Source organism: Somniosus microcephalus, chromosome 33 (genome assembly GCF_052327205.1).
Source record: "Somniosus microcephalus isolate GS21.2 chromosome 33, FLI_Smic_1.0, whole genome shotgun sequence".
Taxonomy (NCBI): Eukaryota; Metazoa; Chordata; class Chondrichthyes; order Squaliformes; family Somniosidae; genus Somniosus; species Somniosus microcephalus.
Window position 1 is genome coordinate 2,288,916 of NC_141019.1, and position 26,928 is coordinate 2,315,843.

The 26,928-nt window shown below is 47.6% G+C and overlaps 1 protein-coding gene across 2 annotated transcripts in view; it reads left to right on the top strand.

Moving 5' to 3' along the window:
- The window catches only part of LOC147096929 (uncharacterized), a 41,523-nt gene extending 34,097 nt beyond the window's left edge, over positions 1 to 7,426 (top strand). Inside the window, exons 5-6 of one of the 2 annotated variants that reach the window (XM_085972582.1) lie at positions 4,562 to 4,684; positions 7,300 to 7,426. In XM_085972582.1, coding sequence (XP_085828708.1) covers positions 4,562 to 4,684; positions 7,300 to 7,301 — 125 coding nt within the window. In that variant the 3' untranslated portion in view covers positions 7,302 to 7,426. Of the gene's footprint in view, positions 1 to 4,561; positions 4,685 to 7,299 lie in introns of those variants that run through there. The other variant, XM_085972581.1, reaches the window with a different exon arrangement.
- Positions 7,427 to 26,928: the final 19,502 nt, after the last annotated feature.

A 26,928-nucleotide genomic window follows, 5' to 3' on the forward strand; every position in this document is an offset into this window, starting at 1 on the left:
TGAGACTAGAACTAGGGGGCATAATCTTAGAATAAGGGGCTGCCCTTTCAAAACTGAGATGAGGAGGAACTTCTTCACTCAGAGGGTAGTAAATCTATGGAATTTGCTACCCCAGAGAGCTGTGGAAGCTGCGACATTAAATAAATTTAAAACGGAGATAGACAGTTTCCTAGCAGATAAGGGATTTAGGGGTTACGGGGAGTGGGCAGGGAAGTGGACGTGAGTCTAGATTCGGATCAGCCATGATCCTATTGAATGGCGGAGCAGGCCCGAGGGGCCGTATGGCGGAGCAGGCCCGAGGGGCCGTATGGCCTACTCCTGCTCCTACTTCTTATGTTCTTATTATGTTCTTATGAGTGGGGAATGTCACTCAAAGGGTTGATGGTGGATGGGCAATGGCAAACATTGAAAGACCGCATGGATGAACTACAGAATTTGTTCATCCCAGTTTGGCATAAAAATAAAACAAAAAAGGTGACTCAACCGTGGCTAACAAGGGAAATTAGGGATAGCATAAGATCCAAGGCGAGAACATATAAATTGGCCAGAAAAAGCAGTAAACCTGAGGATTGGGAGCAGTTTAGGGTTCAACTAAGGTGTTTTATAAGTATATTAAGGGCAAGAGGGTAACTAGGGAAAGAGTAGGGCCCATTAGGGACCAAAGTGGCAAACTGTGTGTTGAGCCAGAGGATGTAGGTGGGGTTTTAAATGAATTTTTTGCATCTGTGTTCACTGGAGAAGAACGATGTGGACATAGAAATCAGGCAGGGGGACTGTGATATACTTGAACATATTAGCATCGAGAGGGAAGAGGTACTAGCAGTTTCAGCAGGCTTAAAAGTGGATAAATCCCCAGGCCCGGACGAGATGTATCCCAGGCTGCTATGTGAGGCAAAGGAGGAGATTGCAGGGGCTCTGACACGAATTTTCAGAACCTCTCTGGCCACAGGGGATGTACCAGAGGACTGGAGAACAGCCAACATAGCACCATTATTCAAGAAGGGTAGCAGGGATAAACCAGGGAATTACAGGCCAGTGAGCCTAACATCAGTGGTAGGGAAATTATTGGAAAAAATTCTGAGGGACAGAATTGGTCTCCACTTGGAGAGGCAGGGATTAATCAGGGATAGCCAGCATGGCTTTCTCAAGGGAAAATCATGTCTGACCAATTTGATTGAATTTTTCGAGGGGGTGATTAGGTGTGTGGATGAGGGTAGTGCAGTGGATGTGGTTTACATGGACTTCAGTAAAGCTTTTGACAAAGTCCCGCATAGGAGACTGGTCAGGAAGGTAAGAGCCCATGGGATCCAGGGTGCCTTGGCACATTGGATCCAAAACTGGCTTAGCGGCAGAAGGCAGAGGGTGATGGTGGAAGGTTGTTTTTGTGACTGGAAGCCTGTGTCCAGTGGGGTATCGCAGGGATCGGTGCTGGGTCCCTTGCTGTTTGTGGTCTACATTAATGATTTGGACGTGAATGTAAAAGGTATGATCAGTAAGTTCGCAGATGACATGAAAATTGGTGGGGTGGTAAATAGCGAGGAGGGAAGCCTCAGGCTACAGGATGATATAGATGGGTTGGTCAGATGGGCGGAACAGTGGCAAATGGAATTTAACCCTGAAAAGTGTGAGGTGATGCATTTTGGACGGACTAACAAGGCAAGGGAATGCACAATGAATGGTAAGACCCTAGGAAAGACCGAGGATCAGAGGGACCTTGGTGTGCATGTACATAGATCCCTGAAGGCAGCAGAACATTTAGATAAGGTGGTTAAAAAGGCATATGGGACACTTGCCTTCATTAGCCGAGGCATAGAATATAAGAGCCGGGAGGTTATGATGGAGCTGTACAAAATGCTAGTTAGGCCACAGCTGGAATACTGTGTGCAGTTCTGGTCGCCACACTATAGGAAGGATGTGATTGCATTGGAGAGGGTGCAGAGGAGGTTCACCAGGATGTTACCTGGGCTGGAGCGCTTCAGCTATGAAGAAAGACTGGACAGGCTGGGGTTGTTTTCCTTAGAGCAGAGAAGGCTGAGGGGGGACCAGATTGAGGTGTACAAAATTATGAGGGTCATAGATAGGGTAGACAGGAAGTTACTATTCCCCTTAGTAGAGGGGTCAATAACAAGGGGGCATAGTTTCAAGGTAAGGGGCAGGAGGTTTAGAGGGGATTTGAGGAAAATCTTTTTCACCCAGAGGGTGGTTGGAATCTGGAACTCACTGTCTGAGAGGGTGGTAGAGGCAGGAACCCTCACAACATTCAAGAAGCATTTAGATGAGCACTTGAAACGCCATAGCATACAAGGCTACAGACCAAGTGCTGGAAAATGGGATTAGAATAGATAAGACTTTATGGCCGGCGCAGACTCGATGGACCGAAGGGCCTCTTTCTGTGCTGTATAACTCTATGACGCTATGAGTACTGCCTCTCTGATAGTGCAGCGCTCCCTCAGTACTGTCCATCTGGCAGTGCAGCGCTCCCTCAGTACTGCCTCTCTGAGAGTGTAGCGCTCCCTCAGTACTGCCCCTCCAACTGTGCAGCACGCCCTCAGTACTGCCTCTCTGACAGTGTAGTGCTCCCTCAGTACTGCCCCTCCAACTGTGCAGCACGCCCTCAGTACTGCCTCTCTGATAGTATAGCACTCCCACAGTACTGCAACACCGACAGTGCAACCCTCCCTCAGTACTGACCATCTGACAGTGCAGCGCTCCCTCAGTACTGCCCCTCTGACCGTGCAGCGCTCCCTCAGTACTGCCCCTCCGACAGTGCAGCAATCTCTCAGTACTGCAGCTGCAACAGTGCAGCACTCCCTCACTACTGCCTCTCTGACAGTGTGGCGCTCCCTCAGTACTGCCCCTCCGACAGTGCAGCACTCCCTCAGTAATGCCCCTCCGACAGTGCAGCACTCCCTCAGTACTGACCCTCTGACAGTGTAGCACTCCCTCAGTAATACCCCTCTGACAGTGTAGCACTCCCTCAGTAATACCCCTCTGACAGTGCAGCAAGCCCTTAGTACTGCCTCACTGATAGTGCAGCACTCCCACAGTACTGCCCCTCCGACAGTGCAGCACTCCCTCAGTACTGACCCTCTGACAGTGTAGCACTCCCTCAGTAATACCCCTCTGACAGTGTAGCACTCCCTCAGTAATACCCCTCTGACAGTGCAGCAAGCCCTTAGTACTGCCTCACTGATAGTGCAGCACTCCCACAGTACTGCCCGTCTGACAGTGCAGCACTCCCTCATAACTGACTCTCTGACAGTGCAGCACTCCCTCATAACTGACTCTCTGACAGTGCAGCACTCCCTCATAACTGACTCTCTGACAGTGCAGCACTCCCTCATAACTGACTCTCTGACAGTGCAGTGCTCCGTCAGTACTGCCTTTCTGACAGTGTAGCATCCCTTAGTACTGCACCACTGACAGTGCAGCGCTCCCTCGGTACTGCCCCTCCGACAGTGCAGCACTCCCTCAGTACTGACCCTCTGACAGTGTTGTATCTCTGCTTTAATGCGTTCAATCAAGCATGTAGATACGTCGAATTAAATCAGCGTCAGGCAGACAGGCTTCTAACTGCAATCTTCTCTTTATTGGTGAAATGGCTGACTGCTGCTTTCCTGGGTAATTCCCATAATGCAATGCACATTACATTACATTACTGTATTGACTGGTGTCAAACTCGCAATCAATACACGACAGACAGTGCAGTGCTCCCTCAGTACTGCCCTTTCGACAGTGCAGCACTCCCTCAGTACTGCCCGTCTGACAGTGCAGCACTCCCTCAGTACTGCCCTTCCAACAGTGCAGCGCTCCCTCAGTACTGCCTCTCTGACAGTGCAGCACTCCCTCAGTACTGCCCCTCCGACAGTGCGGCGCTCCCTCAGTACTGCCCTTCCGACAGTGCAGCGCTCTCTCAGTACTGCCCCTCCGACAGTGCAGCGCTCCCTCAGTACTGGCCCTCCAATACTCTACCACTCCGAGTACTGCACCTCTGACAATGTATATAAAATCTAATCATTTTCTGTCTTCTGTCAACTTCTAGCCTCTGTAAACATGAGCTCATCCAAAACTCAGCTGCCTGTGTACTAACTCGCACCAATTCCGGTTCAGGCAATATCTCGATTTTATAATTCTCATCTTTATGTTCAAATCCCTCCATGTTTCGCCCCTCCCTATCTCTGCAATCTCCTGCCGCCCTACAAACTTCCGAGATCTCTGCGCTCCTCCAATCCTGGCCTCTTGTCATCCCTGATTTCTTCTTCCCGCTGTTGTCATCCTTGCATTCAGCTGCCGAGGCCATAAGCTCTTGAATTCCCTTCCTAAACCTCTCCGCATCTCTACCGCTCTCTCCGCCTTTAAGAACAACTTTAAAACCGACCTCTTTAACCAATCTTTCGCTCATCTGACCTAATATCTCTTTATGTGGCTCGGCGTCAAATTTTGTTTGATAACGCTCCTGTGAAGCAGCTTGGGATGTTTTACTACAATGCAGGTGCTATATAAATGCAAGTTATTGTTACTGTTGCTAAACTAGTCTCAATTGCTACCATGTATTTTACAGCAACACCAGCCAGCGGGGAAGAGAATCCTCGGCAAATGATCGACGCTGTTATTGATAAGCTCGATTCCGCAAGTCTCAGAGTCCTCTTACAACACCTTTCAATATTCCGAGAACAAAGTGTCTGTAAGCAAGATTTTACATTTGTTTTTTAAAATGGCTTAAAGCTATTTGGAGTGCAATGTGAGCAAGTGTGCGATCGTCCACTTTCAACCAAGAAAGATAAATCGGAGTGTTTTCTAAATGGGGAGCGACGTGGAACTGTGAAAGAGCAGCGAGATATGGGGGCCCGTGTACAGAAATCACTAAAAGCTAGTAGACCGGTGCAAAAGTCTAGGGAGGTTGTGAAAGCCTCGGAGAGGGTGCAGAGGAGATTTGGCAGAATTGTACCAGGGATGAGTGACTTCAGTGACGTGGAGAGACTGGAGAAGCTGGGATTGTTCTCCTTAGAGCAGAGACGGTTAAGGGGAGATTTACTAGAATGGTACCGGGGATGAGGGACTTCAATGATGTGGAGAGACTGGCGAAGCTGGGGTTGTTCTCCTTGGAGCAGGGAAGGTTAAGGGGAGATTGACCAGAATGGTACCAGAGATGAGGGACTTCAGTGATGTGGAGAGACTGGAGAAGCTGGGATTGTTCTCCTTGGAGCAGGGAAGGTTAAGGGGAGATTTACTAGAATGGTACCGGGGATGAGGGACTTCAGTGATGTGGAGAGACTGGAGAAGCTGGGATTGTTCTCCTTAGAGCAGAGAAGGTTAAGGAGAGATTGACCAGAATGGTACCAGGGATGAGGGACTTCAGTGATGTGGAGAGACTGGAGAAGCTGGGAATGTTCTCCTTAGAGCAGAGAAGGTTAAGGAGAGATTGACCAGAATGGTACCAGGGATGAGGGACTTCAGTGATGTGGAGAGACTGGAGAAGCTGGGATTGTTCTCCTTAGAGCAGAGAAGGTTAAGGGGAGATTTACTAGAATGGTACCAGGGATGAGGGACTTCAGTGATGTGGAGAGACTGGAGAAGCTGGGGTTGTTCTCCTTAGAGCAGAGAAGGTTAAGGGGAGATTTACTCGAATGGTACCGGGGATGAGGGACTTCAGTGATGTGGAGAGACTGGAGAAGCTGGGATTGTTCTCCTTGGAGCAGAGAAGGTTAAGGAGAGATTGACCAGAATGGTACCAGGGATGAGGGACTTCAGTGATGTGGAGAGACTGGAGAAGCTGGGAATGTTCTCCTTAGAGCAGAGAAGGTTAAGGAGAGATTGACCAGAATGGTACCTGGGATGAGGGACTTCAGTGATGTGGAGAGACTGGAGAAGCTGCGATTGTTCTCCTTAGAGCAGAGAAGGTTAAGGGGAGATTTACTAGAATGGTACCAGGGATGAGGGACTTCAGTGATGTGGAGAGACTGGAGAAGCTGGGATTGTTCTCCTTAGAGCAGAGAAGGTTAAGGAGAGTGTTCATCGTGTAAATAAGCAAAAACTGTTTCCAGTGGCAGGGGGTTTGGTAACCAGAGGAAACAGATTGAAGGTCATTGGCAAAAGACCCAGAGGGGAAATGAGGAGAATTTCTGTTATGCAGCGAGTTGTTATGATCTGGAATGCGCTGCCTGAAAATGGTGGATGCAGATTCAATAGTAATTTTAAAAGGGAATTGGATAAATTCTTGAAGGAAACAACTGCAGGGTTATGGGGAAAGAGCAAATCAAATCAAATCAAATCAAATCAACTTTTATTGCCATTGTTAGTGCACAAGTGCAGTACAATGAAATGTAGGCTTGCAGCTCCCGAGAGTGTACATTTAGATTAAGACATTTAAACATTCAACATACATTTGGCTTGTAATACATTAACATAAACATAACCATAATAAAATGCATTGGCAGATGTGCAGGCTTTAGAGTTTATTTGTGGAGTTCAGTAGGATGACAGCCCTGGGAAAGAAGCTGTTCCTAAATCTGGTCGTTCGGGTGCGAATGCATCTGTAGCGTCTCCCAGATGGCAGGAGGGTGAACAGACTGTGGCTGGGGTGGGTAGGGTCTTTGATGATGGACCGTGACCTCCGTAGACAGCGTTTCTGGTATATGTGCTCTATGGTCGGTAGCCGGGTGCCGGTAATGCGTTGGGCAGTTTTGACTACCCGCTGCAGGGCTTTCCGGTCACAGTAGCTACAGCTGCCGTACCATACTGTGATACAGTTCGTCAGGATGCTCTCTATTGTGCAGCGGTAAAAGTTAGAGAGGATCAGGGGTGACAGGTTACATCCCTTCAGCCTCCTTAGGAAATACAGGCGCTGCTGGGCCTTCTTCACCAGAGAGGAGGTATTGAGGGACCAGGAGAGGTCTTCCGTGATGTGGACTCTGAGGAACTTAAAGCTGTCCACCCTTTCCACCACAGCCCCACTGATGTGGATGGGGGTGTGACTTCCGCCTTTAGGGGAGTGGGACTGATTGGAGAGCTCTTTCAAAGTGTTGGCCCAGGCACGATGGGCCGAATGGCCTCCTCCTGTTCTGTGTGATTCTATGATGATGGAATGTTGGCCTTTATCTCAAGGGGCTGGAATACAAGCGATGCTCCAGCTGTTCGGAGCTCTGGTCAGACCCCACCTGGAGTAACTGTGATCAGTTCTGGGCCCCGCACCTCAGGAAGGATACATTGGCCTTGGAGGGGAGCAGCGCCGATTCAGCAGAATTATATTGTAATTATCCCAGTGTCTCTTTAATGCGGTGCCTTTGATTTGTTCCACAGGAGATTCCCGTCAGCTCTGTCCCTGATGCCTTACCGCTCCTGACCAGAGATCATTCTGTAACAGATCAGGAACATTATCATCCTTGTACTGAACAGCACTCATTAAAAAGCCATGCTTGAATTTTCACTTGTCTTTCCTCGCCTGTGATTATTGAGCCCAGAAGCCAACACACAGATGCAGTGGTGTAATGGCGATGTTTCTGGACGGTGATGGCAAAGGTCCTGGACTGATAATCTGCGGGGTTGGGTAGGGGGGTGGAGGGAGTTTGAAATCCAGCAGGAGAGTTTGAATCCATTTCCTAAACTCTCAGCAGGTGATCTGCTCTTTTCATTTTGCTATTCTTTAATCATAGGAAGGTTGATCTTCGCCCCAATTGGTCTCAGCTCGCCTCGGTTAGGGAGGCGATAATCAGCGAGGGTCGCTACCACTACTCCAGGGTCACTGACTCATGCTGGAAAGTATGCCTGTGAACACTGCAGAGGGTGTGGCCTCTTGGAGAACTGGGACTGAATGGAAGACAATGATTCATAATTGCAGGGTCGTGGGTTCGGGCCCCAGGGGAGGAGGAATGTTTATCGAATTTTTCGGCTGAATTCATTGTTTCCAACACTGTGAGGCCTCCCCTAGTCTGTCGGCTATCTTTGGTTATAAACAATTCAGTTCATTTCACTGGGCCCAACACTGTGAGGCCTCCCCTGGTGTGTCTCACTGAGCATCCTGTCTCTCTGCTCACTCTCGCACTGTGACTCCTTTAAACACACCCATCCCCTGGCCGAGCTTTCAGTCTCTCTCCTGACTCTCCCACTTTAACCTCCCTGACCCTGAGAGGATTTGCTTGGACAGTGCGAGCGGTGCTTTACACTTTGACACTGAAAGTATTTGATTGGTCAGTGTTAAGGGTGCTCTACACTCTGACCTCTGGGGGTTTGATTATACAATGGGTTAGGATCTTTATCCTCATATTGATCATGTTTGATTGGACAGTGTTAAGGGAGTTTTCCACTCTGACCCCAGAAGTACTTGAACCATTCTGGTGGGGTCCATTGGAAAGAGTGATGTCCCCTCCAGGAAATCATTTTTAGTAAAAAAGTGGTGGCAGTCATGTAGGAGCCGCAAAATTGGACTTTATATTAATAAGGGTCAAAGGGCAGAAGAGGCCATGATTTTAAAGACTGTTTTAAAAGAAGCCCCGAAAAAGGGGCATACAAAATGGCCGCCATACCATGTGACCAACTTATTGGTACACTTTAAAATGGTTCCTGCGCAACCTCAGACAGTTTTGTGGATTCAACCCACAGTAAGTTCTGGAAGCCGTTCCTGAGAGAACGAAACCAGACCCACAGGTATGCATATGGATTGGATGCAGATCTAGTCAAGATCGGCCTGGAGACAGAGGCCACCTAAATGTTGCCCCAGACAAAAGGGGACAATTTCATATTCATGAGGACAGCACCCAGGACTAGATAACGAGATCAGCAGGACATTCAAAACAATGGAGGTAATTCCAAACCAGAGATGGGCCTGTTACCAGCCGTTTCAGACATTTTAAATATAATAACTACCCCACTGTGCTCGCAGCCTGCCAAAATTAAAACAAAGTCTGTAATGTATGTACCTTTAAAGGGGAGAACTACTTTTTACAGCTCCTGTATACTGTAGTACCGGCAGTGACCACACCTGTATATAACCCCTGAGTAGTGATCTGTTAAGTTAGTTCTAGAGTAACCCTCATTCAGTAAACACCTGTTGATTGTTCCCTGCAGTCTCTTGTCTAATTGTTGAAGGACACAACATCAAGATACACGGATCTAACATTGGCGATGAGCAGATTCAAACCTACCAGCAACTCTGCATCACCTCCCAGGGATTCGCTCCTGGAGAACAGTGGAAGAAGGTCGAGTCCAGAAGCACGGGCGTCGACCACGGGCAACCGCCCAGTCATCCAGCGGAGATTTGAGCATCGCAGGGGAGGCTGTCGAGAGCCAGGCTTGGCTTTCCAATCACGGTGGTCCAGCAAAACGGGCTGGCAACAGGTACTGCGCAGACCCTTCCCAGACAGCGATGGGCTAGAGCCCGACCGAGCGGCACAGAAAAAGGCCGAGCAGCGTCGACGGGGGAGAGAGAGGGTAGAGCGCACAGGGCGCAGCCGGTGTTCAGGACCGAGCAGCGTCAACGGGGGAGAAAGGAAAGCGCGGGAGACGCCATTTTAAGCCGCAGCGGGGAAGAAAGGAAAGTGCGGGAGACGCCTTTTTAGGCCAGTCTAACCACACCCAAAAATGCCAAAGAGTGGCAGTATCACAGCGTTTGACAATGAAGTCGAAGATTGGACGACATATGTCGAACGCATAGAAGTATACTGCAAGGCGAATGAAGTGCCAGATGACAAGAAAGCGCTGGTATTGTTGAATTCAATGGGTGCAAAAACGTATGGCTTACTACGAAACCTAGTAACCCCAGAGAAGCCAGTAGAAAAGGATTTTGAAAACAGTGTCAATCCTACAGCAACACTTAAACCCCACACCGCTGCTGATAGCAGAAAGATGTAAGTTTCACAAAAGGAACCAGCATAAAGATGAAAGTAATGCTGAGTATTTAACGGAACTGCGCAAGCTATCGAAACACTGTCAGTTTGGAACGGGACTAGCAGATACTTTAAGGGACAAGTTTGTGTGTGGGCTTCAAAGTGAAGGAAGACAAACGGCTTCTATCAGAAAAGGATCTTACGCTGGACAAGGCTTTCAGCATTGCAGTATCACACGAAGCAGCAGCACGGGGTGCTGCAGAGATACAACGGAGACCGAAAGAATATGGAACAAATGAAATGTCATACGGAACACTGAAGTGCTATCGCTGCGGCAGAACAACACACGACCATAATGATTGCTGGTTCAAGGACAAAGTGTGCAGACAGTGTGGAAAAGTAGGACACATAGCAAGAGTCTGCAGGTCGGGAAAGAAAACCAGCAGCAAAAAATCTCCACAGGAGAAGTACAAGAAGGTACATAAGGTGACGGAGAGTAGTTCAGATGAACAGAAAAGTGATACAGACTCCGGAAGCAAGGAGCTGGGTTGTCTGAAACTACATAATGTGATCAAAACGGAGGATCACCAAACTATCTGGGTCACGCTCAAGATAGCAGGAGTCCAAGTGAAAATGGAATTGGACACAGGATCAGCCCTAACGGTTATAAACCGAAGGGACTACAAGCGGCTATTCTCACATATACCCTTGAGAGATACAAAGATTGTCTTGAAGACATACACGGGGCAAAAAGTCTACCCCAAAGGAAAAATAAGGGTGAACGTTATATATAACGGCAAGGAAACACCAAAAATGGACCTATATGTATTGCCAGATGGAGGACCACCACTACTAGGACGTGAATGGATCCGGAAGATACAGCTAGATTGGCATTCCATACAAGCACTGACTGTAGATGCCAAAAAGGATGACGACGTCACACCTGGACGACTGTCAAAAATGCTAACTGACGCACCAGAAGTGTTCCAGCAGGGACTCGAACACTAAAAGGCATAATGGCGATGATCAAAATAGAGGAAAATGCAAGCCCAAAGTTTTTTAAGGCCAGACCGGTGCCTTATGTGATCCGCCCAGCCGTTGAAGCAAAGCTGGAAGGTTTGGAACGTTCAGGAGTACTGTCCAAAGTGGACTGGAGTGAGTGGGCTACACCCATCGTTCCTGTAATGAAGAGGTCATTGAGTAATACGCCTGGGGAACCAAAGAAGGTTCGCATCTGTGGGGACTTTAAGGTGACAGTGAACCCAGTCCTTCACACTGTACAATATCCGCTTCCGCGGATTGAAGATATTTTCGCCTCGCTATCTGGAGGGAAACGCTTCACTAAGATTGATCTGGCCCAGGCGTACCTGCAAATGGAGGTAGAAGAAGCCTCGAAACAGTACCTCACGATCAACACTCATAAAGGTCTCTACCAATACAACTGGCTGGTGTTCGGGGTAGCATCAGCTCCGGCTATTTGGCAAAGGGCAATGGAACAAGTCCTGCAAGGGATTCCAGGGACCCAGTGTTATTTGGACGACATCCTGGTCACGGGCGAAAATGACAGTGATCACCTCGCCAACCTGGAGCAGGTGCTCACTAGATTGCAGGAATATGGGCTCCGAGCTAATCGCCACAAATGCGAGTTTTTCCAGTAGCAGATCTCGTATTGTGGCCACGTTATTGATAAAGAGGGGTTACATAAGTCCCCTGAAAAGATTGAGGCAGTAGTCAAGGCTCCAGCACCGGAAAATGTGTCACAACTGAGGTCGTTCCTCGGGCTGGTGAACTACTACCATAAGTTCTTGCCGAATTTGTCTACCGTACTACACCCACTGAACACCCTACTGCAAACGGGGGTACCATGGAAGTGGAGTGACGAATGTAAACGAGCTTTCCAGAAGAGCAAAGCATTGATCACATCAAAAGAGGTGTTGGCTCATTTCAACCCAGCACTATCAATTCGGTTGGCGTGTGATGCATCACCCTATGGCATTGGAGCGGTGCTGTCGCACAAATTCCCGGACGGCTCGAAGAGGCCAGTAGACTTTGCGTCTCGGTCACTAACCTCAGCCGAGCGTAACTACGCCCAGATTGACAGGGAGGCCCTCAGCCTAGTGTGGGGAGTGAAAAAGTTCAACCACTATCTGCACAGGCAGAAGTTCACCTTGCTGACTGAACACCAACCACTTGTCTCCATCTTTAATCCAAAGAAGGGCGTTCCAGTGATGACTGCGCAACGGCTACAAAGATGGTCCCTTTTTCTAGGGGCGCACCAATATGAAATCGAGTATAAGGGCACGAAACAGCTATCACGCCTGCCACTGCCTACTGCGGAGGAAGCACCAGCAGTGGATCCTGTCGAAATATTTCATTCGACTATAATTGAATGCTTGCCAGTAACTAACGCTGGTATAGAGAAGGAGACCCGAAATGACCCGACACTGTCTCGGGTATATGATTTGACGGTGAAGGGATGGCCAGCACATGGCGACTCACTGTTGCCAGCATTCTCATCCAGAAGAGAACAGCTGTCAGTATGCCCGGGGACCTTGATGTGTGGATCCCGAGTGGTAATTCCACCCAAGTTAAGGGAGAGAGTGCTTAATGAGCTTCACGAAGGTCATCTGGGAGGGGTGAAAATGAAAAGCCTTGCTAGGGCTTATGTGTGGTGGCCGGGGATCGATCAGCAAATCGAGGACCTGACAAAGAGCTGCTCAGGATGCCGGAAGGTCCAAAATGCACCACCACATGCCCCTCTACACCCATGGGAGTGGCCCTCCTCTCCATGGCAACGGGTGCATATTGATTTTGCTGGTCCATTCATGGACTCAATGTTTTTAACAGCCGTGGATGTGCACTCGATGGCCTGAGGTGATCAAAATGTCCTCCACCACCACGGAGAAATCTATTGCAGTCCCACGGACCATTTTTGCCAGGAACGGCTTGCCAGAGCAGATTTGCTCTGATAACAGATCACAGTTTGTGTCCGAGTTTCGAAGATTTATGAAAAGGAATGGGGTAAGGCATTACACATCCGCCCCGTATCATCCAGCCACAAATGGATTGGCTGAGAGGTTCGTTCAAACCTTTAAAAAAGCAGTAAAGGCCATGTGCGATGACGACATTCCACTGCAGCATAAGGTGGACAATTTCCTGTTAGCCTACAGAAATGCGACACATGCAATCACCAACCAGGCCCCGGCCATGATGTTCTTTAACCGAAGGTTGAGATCTCGTCTGGATTTGCTCAGACCAAATGTACGAAGAGATGTTGAGAATAAGCAATTCCAGCACATCAATGAGAAGCCGACAAGGAGCTTCAATGTAGGGCAACCAGTCTTGGCCCGCGACTACCGAACAGAGAAATGGCAACCAGGAACGATATGCACACGGCAGGGGCCACTAATGTACACAGTGGATGTTGGGGAGAACCTTGTGAGATGCCATGCTGACCAGATCCTAGAGTCACAGGAACGAGTCAACCCCATGTCTCGGCCATACGTACCTGGTGATGAACCCGACATACAGGTAGCATCTACCCCAGAAACAGTAGCATCGGAAGCTGATGAACCAACCGACGACAGGGGGCCAGAATCGCCTCCGCACCAAGAGCAAGACTCTCGGGAAAGGCGCTATCCAGAAAGAATCAGGAAGCCTCCCCAAAGACTGAATTTATAAATAAACTATTTTCAGCTAATGTTGCATGTTAAAAGTGTTCATTGTAATTCATTGATATTTAATTGTTAAATGAGTGTTATGGTACTGTTAACCTAAAAGGGGAGGAATTGTAATGTATGTACCTTTAAGGGAGAGAACTACTTTTTACAGCTCCTGTATACTGTAGTACTGGCAGTGACCACACCTGTATATAAACCCTGAATAGTGATCTGTACAGTTAGTTCTAGAATAACCCTCATTCAGTAAACACCTGTTGATCGTTCCCTGCAGTCTCTTGTCTAATTATTGAAGGACACAACATCAAGATACATGGATCTAACAATGACTAACCTGATTTTGGACGGGAAGTGAAGCCTCTGGAAGAAAGGTATATCTGTCAAGACGTTTTGGCAGTTGATACGGCAGTAGCTCGGAGCTACATGCAAGCACTCAACGAGCTTGGAGGAGACGGCAGTAGCTTCTGGACACGAAGGGACGAGAAGACACGAGGTGAGCTTCAGGCAATGCAAGCTTGAACAGTCACAAGGAGAGTCGAGCTAAAAGACAGTTTACAGTCGGACAATCGTTGCAGCCTCAGCAGCCGGTCCAGCTTTTGAGCTGGGCAAAGAGGAGCTGGCTTGGGGAAAGATCAGCGGACTCCTCTCCACCATCGGAGGAGAAAGATAATTATGACTGTATAAAGAAAGCTGCTCAAAACCAGCATCCCGCCCCGGGGAAAACCATCAGGAGATCATCGACCATCCCCGGGCCGTAGCCGAAAGCAAAAGGGCCATACCAGCCCAAGGCTCCCCTGACCAGGGTCGAGCCAATGATCCTCGACCCCGCCGACATCCAGGCCCGCTGGTGTCCAGCCGCCCCCGACCCCCTCCTCAGGAGAGAGGTGTGGCGCAGCTCGCAGGGGGCTCCACGATCCACGTGGAGACGAAACGCCTGAAAGGACCAAACACAGACTCGATTTCAAAACCTTGCACTCCCTCGTGGGATTGGTGAGCATGTTTCTGGCCCTTCACAATCAGACCTAGATAGGTTTAATAAGGGGGTGGATTTAAGGGTACAATTAACATGAGTTGTTGTCCCTCGATGTTCCGTGTGTTTACTTATTTCATGATGATCTTTGTAGAGTATAAGATGCCCGTATTTGCTTTAGTTAGTACTGTGTCATTATGATTTGTTTGTGTGTTTTTCCCTCCCATGTATTCCCTCATCTGCTTGCATTTGATTTGATATATTTTTCCATTTGCAATAAAATTTCATTTTGATTCATCAAACTTGGTCTACAAGAGTTTTCTCTACATTTGTAGTTCCTGCGCCTAAGTCCAGAGTATAGAATCTAAGGGGCGAGTGGGTCGAACCACTCAAGGTTTTACTGTGCAAGAGAGAGAGGCCTCTAGGGAGAGAAACCTCAGGGAAACCTCTCGAGGACCAAACCCCTTACAGTCATTAGGATCTGAAATTGTTGAACTCGATGTCGACTATGGAAGGTTGTAAAGCGCCTAATCGAAAGAGGTAATGCTATTCCTCGAGCTTCCATTGAGCATCATTGGAACAGTGTAGGAGGTGGGGGAGAAAGAGGTCAGAGAGAGAGTGGGACAGATATAAAATGACAAGCGACCTGATATGAATGGGGAGGCAGAGAGAAACTGAGACAGACGGGGAGATGGACGGGGGAGACAGAAAGAGAACAGATGGGGTTGAGACAGACGGGGGAAGCAGACTTGGTGTAGACAGACCGGGTATACAAGGGAGAGGAGTCCCATAGAGTTAAGGGGGAGGGGATCCCCCTGGTGTTGAGGGGAAAGGATTCTCCTGGTGTTGAGGGGAGGGGATCCCCCTGGTGTTGAGGGGAAGGGATTCTCCTGGTGTTGAGGGGAGGGGATTCACTGGTGTTGAGGGGAGGAGATCCCCCTGGTGTTGAGGGGAGGGGATCCCCCTGGTGTTAGCACCTCGGTGATCTTTCCTGCTACCCCCAGTAAGGTGCAGTGAAAATCTGATCCCTCTCTATCATACCTGACTCCTGACCGGGTGATTCTCGTACATTCGCAGGTGCAAGTCATACTGAAAGCCCATCTCCCGTGCAGGTGTGTATCTCTCTGACTTGTTCCCACTGGACAGGGTCCAGGAGCAGCAACATGTGGGGAGGTAGAATCATAGAAAGTTACAGCACGGAAGGAGGCCATTTTGGCCCATCGAGTCCGTGCCGTGTTTAAAACAGGATTAACATAGAGCTTTAAAAGGGGGATTTAAAGGGGTATTAACGGTGTATAAAGGGGCTTCAAAAATTGGTTTTAATGTTTTTTTTATAAGAACAGAAGAACATAAGAAACAGGAGCAGGTGTTTAAAATATTTTTTAATGGGTTTTTTAACTGTTTTCTAAAAAGAGGGTAAGGAAAGGGTTAATCAGACTGGCTTGAATTGTGCTAATGTAATTCTGCCAGTGATATTGTGGTAATGTCAGCTTTTAGCTTTCATGTGAAATAGGGAAGTGAGATTCTTAAATTGTAATATTGTAGGAATGTTTAGTTCCTATCCAAAGACTGAGGTCCACTCAGGCGCTCAAACAAAACGAAGTTTAATGGAAACTAACAGGTTTAAACAAGTAACTGCAGGAGAACATCGAGTGTAGGTCTATTCAGTTCAGAGGCTCCATGAGGACTGCTGGCTGGTCCCGTGGTTGACGTCATGACGTCATGACGTTCTTCCCGCCAGTGTGGGGGATCACGTGATGTACGGCGTGACGTCATCGCGTTTACCCGCGCTGTTAAAGTAATCACGCTCTGTACAAGTAAACAGTATAAATAAAGATACAGACTCGGGCTGTAGCTAACATGTTGTTAAAGGGAATTATATACAAACGGTCTGAGTCCTTTAGTGGCTCCGCCACAATATCTTAAAATGGTGAGAAGCACATGGCAATTCTAAGGTTGTAACGACCTGTTAAATGAGAGAAGTTAATCGGAGACATGAGTAAGAAGGGGTTCAGCACAGACTCGGGACAGGCAGAAAACCAACCTTTGCGCCACAGAGGGCGAGATAGATTACATTCATTAGAATGGAGACTTTGAAGCCATAAAACAACAACTTTTATTTACATAGCGCCTTTAACATAGTAAAATGTTGCTTCAGTGGACCGTAAATCAAAAAGAATTTGTCACCGAGCCACGTCAGATATTAGGATAGGTGACCAAAAGCTTGGTGAAAGAGGTAGGTTTTATGGTAGAAGGGAATGCCAGAGCTCAGGGCCGAGCCAGCGGAAGGTATGGCCAGCAATGGTGGAGCGAAGGAAACTGGTGATGCGTAAGAGGCCAACATTGAAGCAGCACAGAGATCCCGGAGGGCTGTAGAGCTGGAGCAGGTTACAGAGCTAGAGAGGTGTGTGGTCATGGAGCTATTTGAAAACAAGGATGATCATTTAAAAATTGTTGTGGAGTATTTTAAACCAACACTCGACACAAGGTTTTAGATCGATAGTCAAGTTGTCTTTATTGCAATGTCTTTAGCCAGACTTCTCCAAATTGTTACAGAAAACACTACAGTTTTATACATTACAATAAGCATGGCCACCTCAGGTTAAATTCATTCCTGCCACCTGATTGGATCTTGGCCCACATGCACCTTCACCGATTGGTTACCAATCTTAATATAAACATGTATAAGCTGCCCCCTCAATCAATCACTCAAACTGCTGAATGCTAATTAAAGATACCTTGGAACGTAACCTAGTTACAGGCAGTGGAAATGCTGGACATCCTGTCTCCATTTAATTGTTTTATATCTCTCCAAAGGTCAGCTATCTTTGACCACATCTTTATGGATGTGGTCTTTCATGGCAGTCCCTGTCTTCCTTACACCATTCAGTGAAACTGCCAGCGATGTCAGTTTAACTCTTTCCCCACTGCAATCCCCCCTTTTGGTACTTGGCCCTTGCCCAAGTTAAACCACATGTATAAGCATCACTGTGCCTCCTGCCCCATGCGGTGATCAGGCGCTGGTTCGGGAGGCCCTGCATACCCATCATATTTAGAGCAAACTTGTGTTTTCCATCTCTCTTCGACTCGCTTTAGCTCTTTGTTTGGTCCGTTTCTTTTTACAAGTGGTGCATGCTGCTATTCCCCATCCTATAGCCATGACTAACTGTACTATCACTAATATATAAGAAATGATGCAAATCCATGGGTGTATGTTGACATTCATTCCCCAATCCCACAGCTTCTCATACCACGGGACTTCCTGTAGCTCTACCTCTATGTCCTTTTCTAATTCCCCAAGATTCCTTTGCAACACTATGTATTGTTTCACCATCTTACTTAAATCCTCTTTCATTTCTTGCAGATTCTCTTGCAGGTGGGGTATTGGGGCCCCTACCGGATCTTCATAATTAACCAACTCGTCCTTTAGACTTTCTGGCACATTTAGTTTTATCTCCTCTCTTGAATGTACATACACCAATCTGGTGTGTCCAATTATCACAGGGATCTTTGGTGTGAAGCAGAAGTTAGGTATTGTGATTGCACATACAAGGTTATATATTGGTACTCAGTCTCTGTGGTGGCTATACAATACTCCCCTTCATCTCTATATCCCGAGCGGGTGTGATGGTGATCAACATGTGATAATTCCAATACACACCCCTCTGTCTTATTATAGCCGCACTCATCCTTAGGGCCTTCTCCTACCAGATGTGGGCATAGCGTAAGCGTGCCTTTCCCGTGGCATCGTTTAGGGAGACTCCTCTCATAGTACCATTCTTCCTGATGGCATAGGTATCAATTGGATAGTATTGGAGGTATGTCTCACCCTTCACTATGACTATGTTTGTTACCTGGTACTATGGGTATGGAGTCATGTCTAGTCCCACCTCTGGCATCATGAGTACCATGCCTATCATTGCTGTCACTTCTGCTTTACATTTTTGTATCACCGGATATACTCTGGTCATCCCTTTGAGGATACAAGCACTCAGAGGGCCTGGATTCTTGCTCAGGCCATGGAGCTGTGTGCTGTTAATCCAGTCTGGTACCTCGCCTCGCTCTATCTGTGCCAGATTGTGTTTTAACTGTCCGGTGATCCATTGGCCATAGGCATGACACAAGCCTCTCCCTACCCTGTCTTTTGTGTGTTCCTCATCTCTATGGTTTAGTTTGTTGATAATGCTAGCATGGTCCTCTATAACCTTGATTCCCTCGAGTAATTTCCTTATCGTATGTCCTCCCAACTCTGATACTTGTCGAACCAAACTAGTTTACTTCTCTAAAATCTGTTGTACAGGAAACTATTTTTTATCCGGCACCGACGGGACCGCCGTGTTGCCCGTTGATCAAAAATTCCGGATGATGGAGAGGGTTATCTACCGAAGCTATTTTTAACAAAGAAAAATAAAAAAAATCAAGAAATGTGCAGTATACAGTAATTGGGTACTCACCTACAGAATGTTGTGTTAAATGGATGGCGGAAGATGCTTGATTAAGTACAGTACTGCCAGTTGAGGGTAATGCAATGCAATGACTGCCAGCAGCGTGGGAGACACACAGTACCCCTGTAAAATGGCGGATCAGAAGAGACTACCGGCAGCGCGGGAGAGTCAGACTCCTGTTACAGGGGTATTGAGGTGTTCCGACTTCCGACAGCGCCAAGAAGCCGAGTAGTAGCAGTTTGGAGAACTACCCCCACTGACTAACTCGGCCACCGCGGGATACTCGGACTCGGACACATTGCCGGTTATTGAGGTGTTGTTTTCGGAGCGAGAATTTTGCCAGTTCATAGAGAATTCTGGATATTTAGGTGCTGTTTAAACAAGAGTTTCCTGTAATACCCTTTGTAGTCATTCCACACGATTCTGGACTCCTTGGGGGGATTTTAACTCGGGTGCGGGATGGTGTCGTGTTATCCGAATTTCGTGTTTCCCACATGAATCTAAATGGATGTGGGAGATTGATGCAATTTTAACTTAAGTGGCCAATTGATTTCCAATGTGTGGGAAGCCTTTGCAAATGGGTTTTTCATGACTGACAGTCCCCTCCGATTACGTCATCATTGCTGCTGCATTTAAGGTCCACAGCAAGCCTTGCTTCTTCTGCAGACTGCCAAGCATCTTGACTGTGCAGTGTGAGGGAGTTGCGGCAAAAATGATGAGCGGGAGGGCAAGATCAGCTCCTCGCTTTGATGAGGTGGCCCTGCAGGCATTAGTGGATGGGGTTAGGGCCAACAGGGAGGTGCTCTTCCCTTCATCAGGGAGGAAGAGGCCTCCCACTCAGACCAAGGCTGTGTGGATGCAGGTGGCTGAGGAGATCAACTCCTTGGGAGTCACCCGCAGAACCTGGATACAGTGCAGGAAAAGATTTCATGACCTTCAGCGCACTGGAAAAGTGAGTATGAATTTCCCATCACCCTCAATCTGATCCCCATTGCCTTTCTTCACCAGCACTCAGCTTTAGCAATCTTTTCCTCCACATCCCACTTGACCACTGACATCAATGCATCGTTATCCATTCCCTCTCTCTCTATGCTCACATTCGCATAACTATTCCACCATGCAGCCCTCACACTCCCTATCACTCTGATGCTTTGAACACAACTGACAACACACTTGGTCTTGCAACCTCACTCCATCTTTGTCTTCTAAGTATCTATGCTATGCAATCTCTACACTCACTCCTTCATTCTCACTCAACCTCCACTTGTCTCCCTCATTGCAGGAAAATAGAGCTCACAACAGGAGAGAGCGAGCCAGGACAGGAGGATGGACAGCCTCAATAGCCCACCTGACCCCCTGGGAGGAGGCCGTCCTGGAAATTATGGGCATTGAGGATGATTCGCGCATGGGGGATGGACAAACGGGTGCAACACAGCAAGCTGTTGACAGAAAAGTTTCCCATCTCTCTCTTTGACATTGCATGAGTCGCTGATAATGATTGTGAAGCTGTAACAGATGGACTTATGAGCATCTGCAAAAAGCTATGTGCGTGTAGCCTTTGCATCACATCTCTGACTCTTTCCTTAACTCCCCCACAGGACCATCACAAGCATCCGTCCCCCCTAGCCAGGAAGAAGAGACTGAGCAGCCAGACTCCTCAGAGGAAGCTGCAACCTCTGAGGGCGCAGCATCACCAGAAATCTGTGCACCCAGCACCAGCGCAGACACTCACACCTCAGTGGGACCTTTGAGACATAGAGTAGTGTTGTCACCTGGTGTATCACAGCTCACAAGTGAGCATCAGCAGATTGTGGAGACAGGGACAGCAGTGGAGAGTCCTAGTCGGAGGGCGCAGGACTCTGCCAACTCGGCTCAGCTGCATGTCGACCCTCTGCCGCTGGGTCCAACCATGAGATCAGCGGTGATGGAACTCCAGGAACAGATGCAGGAGTCTCTGGCAGGTTTTGTCTCTAGGGTCGCTGCGAGTGTGGAGCGAATGGAGGAGTCCATAGCGACCATGACCAGAGCCTTTGTGGAGTCATTGGCGCATGAACATATTGACGTAATAATGACTCACTGTGCACTTGGTTGAACATAAAGCAAGGCTTCAATCGACTTGTAACAAAACATGGAGGTCTAGTTAGTAGTCACTAGCTTCCTGTTTCCAGATTGTCTCTGGCCAAGGTGGGCCCACACCCAAGTATTTATACTCCTCGGACGGCGCCCTCAGCTGGCCGTCCAGTAGTACTTCCTGAGTTACTTCTTGTAGAAGTTGCGATTTATGACACGCATCACCACGGAAAGGATGGCAACCTCCGTGGAAAGGATGGCTACCATAGAGGAGAGGATGGCTACATTAGAGGAGAGGATGGCTACGGCCATGGAGGAGCTTAGTCGCCAGGGTATGGAAAACATGGTCATCGTTCAGAATAGAATGACATCTCTTGAGGACCGATGGGCACCTATTGAACAGAGAAACCAGACCTTCATGGAAGTCCTTCTGAGTAGGACATCTGACCATAACATGGTTGAATTCCATATTCAATTAGAGGGTGAGAAGGTTGGATCTCAAACAAGCGTGCTAAGCTTGAATAAAGGAGACTATAAAGGTATGAGAGCGGAATTGAGTAGAGTGGATTGGGAAAATAGATTAAAGGGTAAGACGATACATGATCAGTGGTGTACATTTAAGGAGTTATTTTACAACTTCCAAAAAATATATATTCCACTGAGAAGAAAAGGGTGTAAAAGAAAAGACAGCCATCCGTGGCTAAGTAAAGGAATTAAGGATAGTATTCGACTAAAAACAAGGGCATATAAGGTAGCCAAATCTAGTGGGAGGATAGAGGATTGGGAAAACTTTAAAAGACAGCAAAAAATAACAAAAAGATTGATTAAGAAAGGGAAGATAGATTATGAAAGTAAATTAGCAAAAAAAATAAAAACAGATAGTAAGAGTTTTTATCATTATATAAAAAGAAAAAGGGTAGGTAAAGTAAATGTTGGTCCCTTAGAGGATGAGACCGGGAAATTAATGGTGGGAAATATGGAGATGGCAAAAACACTGAATGAATATTTTATATCAGTCTTTACAGTAGAAGACACTAAGAATATCCCAACACTGGACAAACAGGGGGCTAAAGGGGGGGAGGAGCTAAACACGATCAAAATCACTAAGGAAGTGGTACTCGGTAAAATAATGGGACTCAAGGCGGATAAATCACCTGGACCTGATGGCTTACATCCTAGGGCCTTGAGGGAAGTTGCGGTAGGGATTGTGGATGCATTGGTAATAATTTTCTAAAACTCCCTGGACTCGGCAAAGGTCCCGGCAGACTGGAAAACTGCTAATGTAACACCCTTATTTAAAAAGGGCAGTAGACAGAAGGCTGGAAACTATAGACCGGTTAGCCTAACATCTGTGGTAGGTAAAATATTGGAGTCCATTATCAAGGAGACAGTAACAGGACATTTGGATAATCATAATTTAATAGGACAAAGTCAGCATGGTTTTATGAAGGGGAAGTCATGTTTGACAAATTTGCTGGAGTTCTTTGAGGAAGTAACATATAGGGTGGATAAAGGGGAACCAGTGGACATAGTGTATTTAGACTTCCAAAAGGCATTTGACAAGGGGCCACACAAAAGATTATTGCTTAAGATAAAAAATCACGGATTGGGGGTAATATTCTGGCATGGATAGAGGATTGGCTATCTAACAGAAGGCAGAGAGTTGGGATAAATGGTTCATTCTCTGACTGGCAATTGGTAACTAGTGGTGTTCCACAGGGGTCAGTGCTGGGTCCCCAACTCTTTACAATCTATATTAACGATTTGGAGGAGGGGACCGAGTGTAACATATCAAAGTTTGCAGATGATACTAAGATGGGAGGGAAAGTAGTGAGTGAGGAGGACATAAAAAACCTGCAAGGGGACATAGACAGGCTAAGTAAGTGGGCAGAGATTTGGCAGATGGAATACAATACTGGAAAGTGTGAGGTTATACACTTTGGCAGGAAAAATCGTAGAGCAAGTTATTATCTTAATGGCAAGAAATTGGAAAGTACTGAAGTACAAAGGGATCTGGGGGTCCTGGTGCACGAAACTCAAAAGGTTAGTATGCAGGTGCAGCAAGTGATTAAGAAGGCCAATGGAATGTTGGCTTTCATTGCTAGGGGGATAGAATATAAAAATAGGGAGGTATTGCTTCAGTTGTACAAGGTATTGGTGAGACCGCACCTGGAATACTGCATACAGTTTTGGTGTCCATACTTAAGAAAAGACATACTTGCTCTCAAGTCAGTACAAAGAAGGTTCACTCGGTTAATCCCGGGGATGAGGGTATGGACATATGAGGAGAGGTTGAGTAGATTGGGACTCTACTCATTGGAGTTCAGAAGAATGAGAGGCGATCTTATTGAAACATATAAGATTGTGAAGGGGTTGGATCGGGTGGATGCGGGGAGGATGTTCCCGATGATGGGTGAAACTAGAACTAGGGGGCATAGTCTTAGAATAAGGGGCTGCTCTTTCAAAACTGAGATGAGGAGGAACTACTTCACTCAGAGGGTGGTAGGTCCATGGAATATGCTGCCCCAAAAAGCTGTAGAAGCTACATCATTACATAAATTTAAAACAGAAATAGACAGTTTCCTAGAAGTAAAGGGAATAAAGGGTTATGGGGAGCGGGCAGGAATTTGGACATGAGTCTAGGTTCAGATCGGTCATGGCCCTGTGGGTAGCGGAGTGGGCCCAGGGGCCGTGTAGCCTGATCCTGCTCCTATTTCATGTGTCTAATTCTGTTAGATTCAGGAGATGGTTCTGTGATAGTAGATTGGCGGTTAGGATCATATCAGCCATGATCTTATTGAATGGCGGAGCAGGCTCGAGGGGCCGATTGGCCTACACCTGCTCCTATTTCTTATGTTCTTATGTTCTTATGACTGCCATTGCAGATACAGGTCCCCATGGCCCCCCCTGATGTGCAGCAAGGTGTTCTCCAGCCACTTGCTGGTGCTGAGGGGGACCTGACCCACAAGAGGGAGGTTGGTGACAGACCTCAAGGAAGTGGGGGCTCCTTTCCAAGCGCTCACACTTCCATGCCACTGCAGAGCCCTCAGTGAGAGCCACACTGGAGTCCACACCCAAGTGAGATAGGTGTCTCAACCCCTGCACAGCCGCAGGTGCAGCAGAGTGTTGACGAGCCCTCACAGGCTCGCCACCCCAAAGGACGCCTGCCAAAGGTGTCGAGACAGGAGCAGCAGCAAAGTGAGCAAGGGGCCTCCACATCTGCTGAAGCCACAGGGGAGGCACCACATAGGAGCACGCGTAAGAGGAAAATTCCGCCCAAATAGTCACAAGGGCAGTCATTTGGGTGCAATTTTGTGTTTACTGCAAAAATGCCATCACTTTGGTAATGTACATAAAATTTCTGATGACAAATGGTGCAGTTGTATCATCTGTCATTTCGCTAGTGGGACTTCCACATTGAGGGCTTAGGCATACTTGCAACTGTCAGTATGGTGGTCAGAGTGCTAGGCATCCTCTGGTTCTTGGCCATTGTCAATGCTCTGGTAAGAAGCTGCGAGGCAAAAGTGTTTGTTTGACTAGGCTAAGCAAATCTGGCCAGGATGAGTGCATCCCTTGCATCCCAGGCAGCAATGTTGTCGCGCGCTGGCGCCTTCTAGCCTGTGCATCTTCAGGTGGGTGACTAGCAGATTGCCGCTCCTGCTGCTGCTGTTACTGGTGCTGCTGTTGTTCCTGGTTCTGCTGCTGCCGCGGCTGGTGCTCAAGCTCCTCTAATGCCCATGTTACCGCTGAGTTGGAGCCTGAACGGACCAAGTGATATACAAGGTCGACGTATACCCAACCTCAGCTTGATAGAGTAATAAGACTCAGACGACTGTGGTTTGATTGAAATGTGAGAGTACACTTTATTTGCAGAGCGCTATGCACCCTTGTGCAACCGCCAAGCTTCTCGTTTAACACTCTAAATGCGTTTACCTTTATACACAAATGAAAGGTTAAGCGGATTAATCACAGAAATGTCTCAAGGCATTGTAGCAGTAAGATATTTTAAACAATGTTCAGCAGAACTAGGACTTCTTCGGACCGTTGACCGCGAGATAGGATAAGCAGAAGTAAAAACAATTAACAGACTGTCTGTCCTTGCAAGATAACCGAAGTACAAAACAGGATGCAGCTGGCACTACTGGCACTACCTCATCCCAGGGTACGTGCACAGCTCAAGGTCCAGTTTCAGCCAGCTTAACGAATGTCAAGTATCCCGACGAGCTTTGCAAAGTCCTTTGGTACCGAAATTCTCTCCAACACCCAGATGGGAAGGAAATAAATGGCTCCCATGCTTCTGGTATATGCCTCCGTTGAGTAAGCGCTGAGTGAAGGTGGCGAGAGGGGTTTCCCAGGAGGTCACAATCAAATCAAATCAAATCAAATCAACTTTTATTGTCATTGTTAGTGCACAAGTGCAGTACAACGAAATGTAGGCTTGCGGCTCCCGAGAGTGTACAATTTGGATTAGGACACTTAAACATTTCAACATACATTTGTACATTTATATTAGCATAAATATGACCATAATAAAGTGCATCGGCAGATGTGCAGGCTTTAGTGTTTATTTGTGGAGTTCAGTAGGATGACAGCCCTGGGAAAGAAGCTGTTCCTAAATCTGGTCGTACGGGTGCGAATGCATCTGCAGCGTCTTCCAGATGGTAGGAGGACGAACAAACTGTGACTGGGGTGGGTAGGGTCTTTGATGATGGACCGTGCCCTCCGTAGGCAGCGTTTCTGATATATATGTTCTATGGTCGGTAGCCGGGTGCCGGTAATGCGTTGGGCAGTTTTGACTACCCGCTGCAGGGCTTTCCGGTCATGGGAGCTACAGCTGCCATACCATACCGTGATACAGTTTGTCAGGATGCTCTCTATAGTGCAGCGGTAGAAGTTAGAGAGGATCGGGGGTGACAGGTTACATCCCTTCAGCCTCCTCAAGAAATATAGGCGCTGCTGGGCCTTCTTCACCAGAGAGGAGGTGTTGAGGGACCAGGAGAGGTCTTCCGTGATGTGGACTCCGAGGAACTTAAAGCTGGCCACCCTTTCCACCTCCGCCCCATTGATGTGGATGGGGGTGTGACTTCCGCCTTTGGACTCCAACCTTCCACAGGTGTGGTTAAGCCTTCTAAAAGTTGCCCCAGACCTGAGACCCCTAAGTCCTGCCACCTGCACATCATGGCTGATCAAATCTCCCCTTTAATGGTTGACCTGCAGTTGATAGTCAGCAATCCAATCGTGCTCCCGCCAGGTTTCACATTCGTGTTTCCCACCAGGCGTGTTTCACGTGAGAAAAGGGTTAAATTCACAAGGGCCTTTCAAAATAGGATTATAGAGGCCATTTAGTGGTTGTTAAGGGCCTTAAAGGCCAGTCCCGCCTGTTGGGTGCGGGACAGAGTCGGGACCATCAGACACGCCTGAGTTAAAATTGCTCGGAGTCGGGAACCAGGGGGCGGGGGGGGGGTCCCGCCCGCCCGCCAGTTTTTGCGATTTTAACCCCCCACACGCTCCAAGCCCGACTCCACGGCTCAATGAAAATCGAGCCCCTTGTATATCTAGGGCATTAATGAATGATGTCCCTGTGTTTATTCCCGTGAGTATATCGATTCCTAAGCTCCTCTTAATCCTTTGGTGGAATGCAGCATGTCCCCTAAAATTAGTAGCCCCTGCCACATCATCAGCTTGGTTAATTACATTCTTCATCATATATGCTTACAATTCTCTAGTTTTAGTAAACCTTTCACAATATCCTGGCCATTGTAACATGGTTAAGTTCATTAGTACCGGTACAATTTTGTGTCTCCCGTTACCATACAATTGTTCTCCCTCGGTAAATAATACTAGTCCATTCATGGGTCCAGGTTTCAGATCTGGACATTGTAGCATCCTCGGTTCGCTTGTCTCTTCTTTCTGTGTATTGGGAGCCGTGGATGAGACTCCGAATG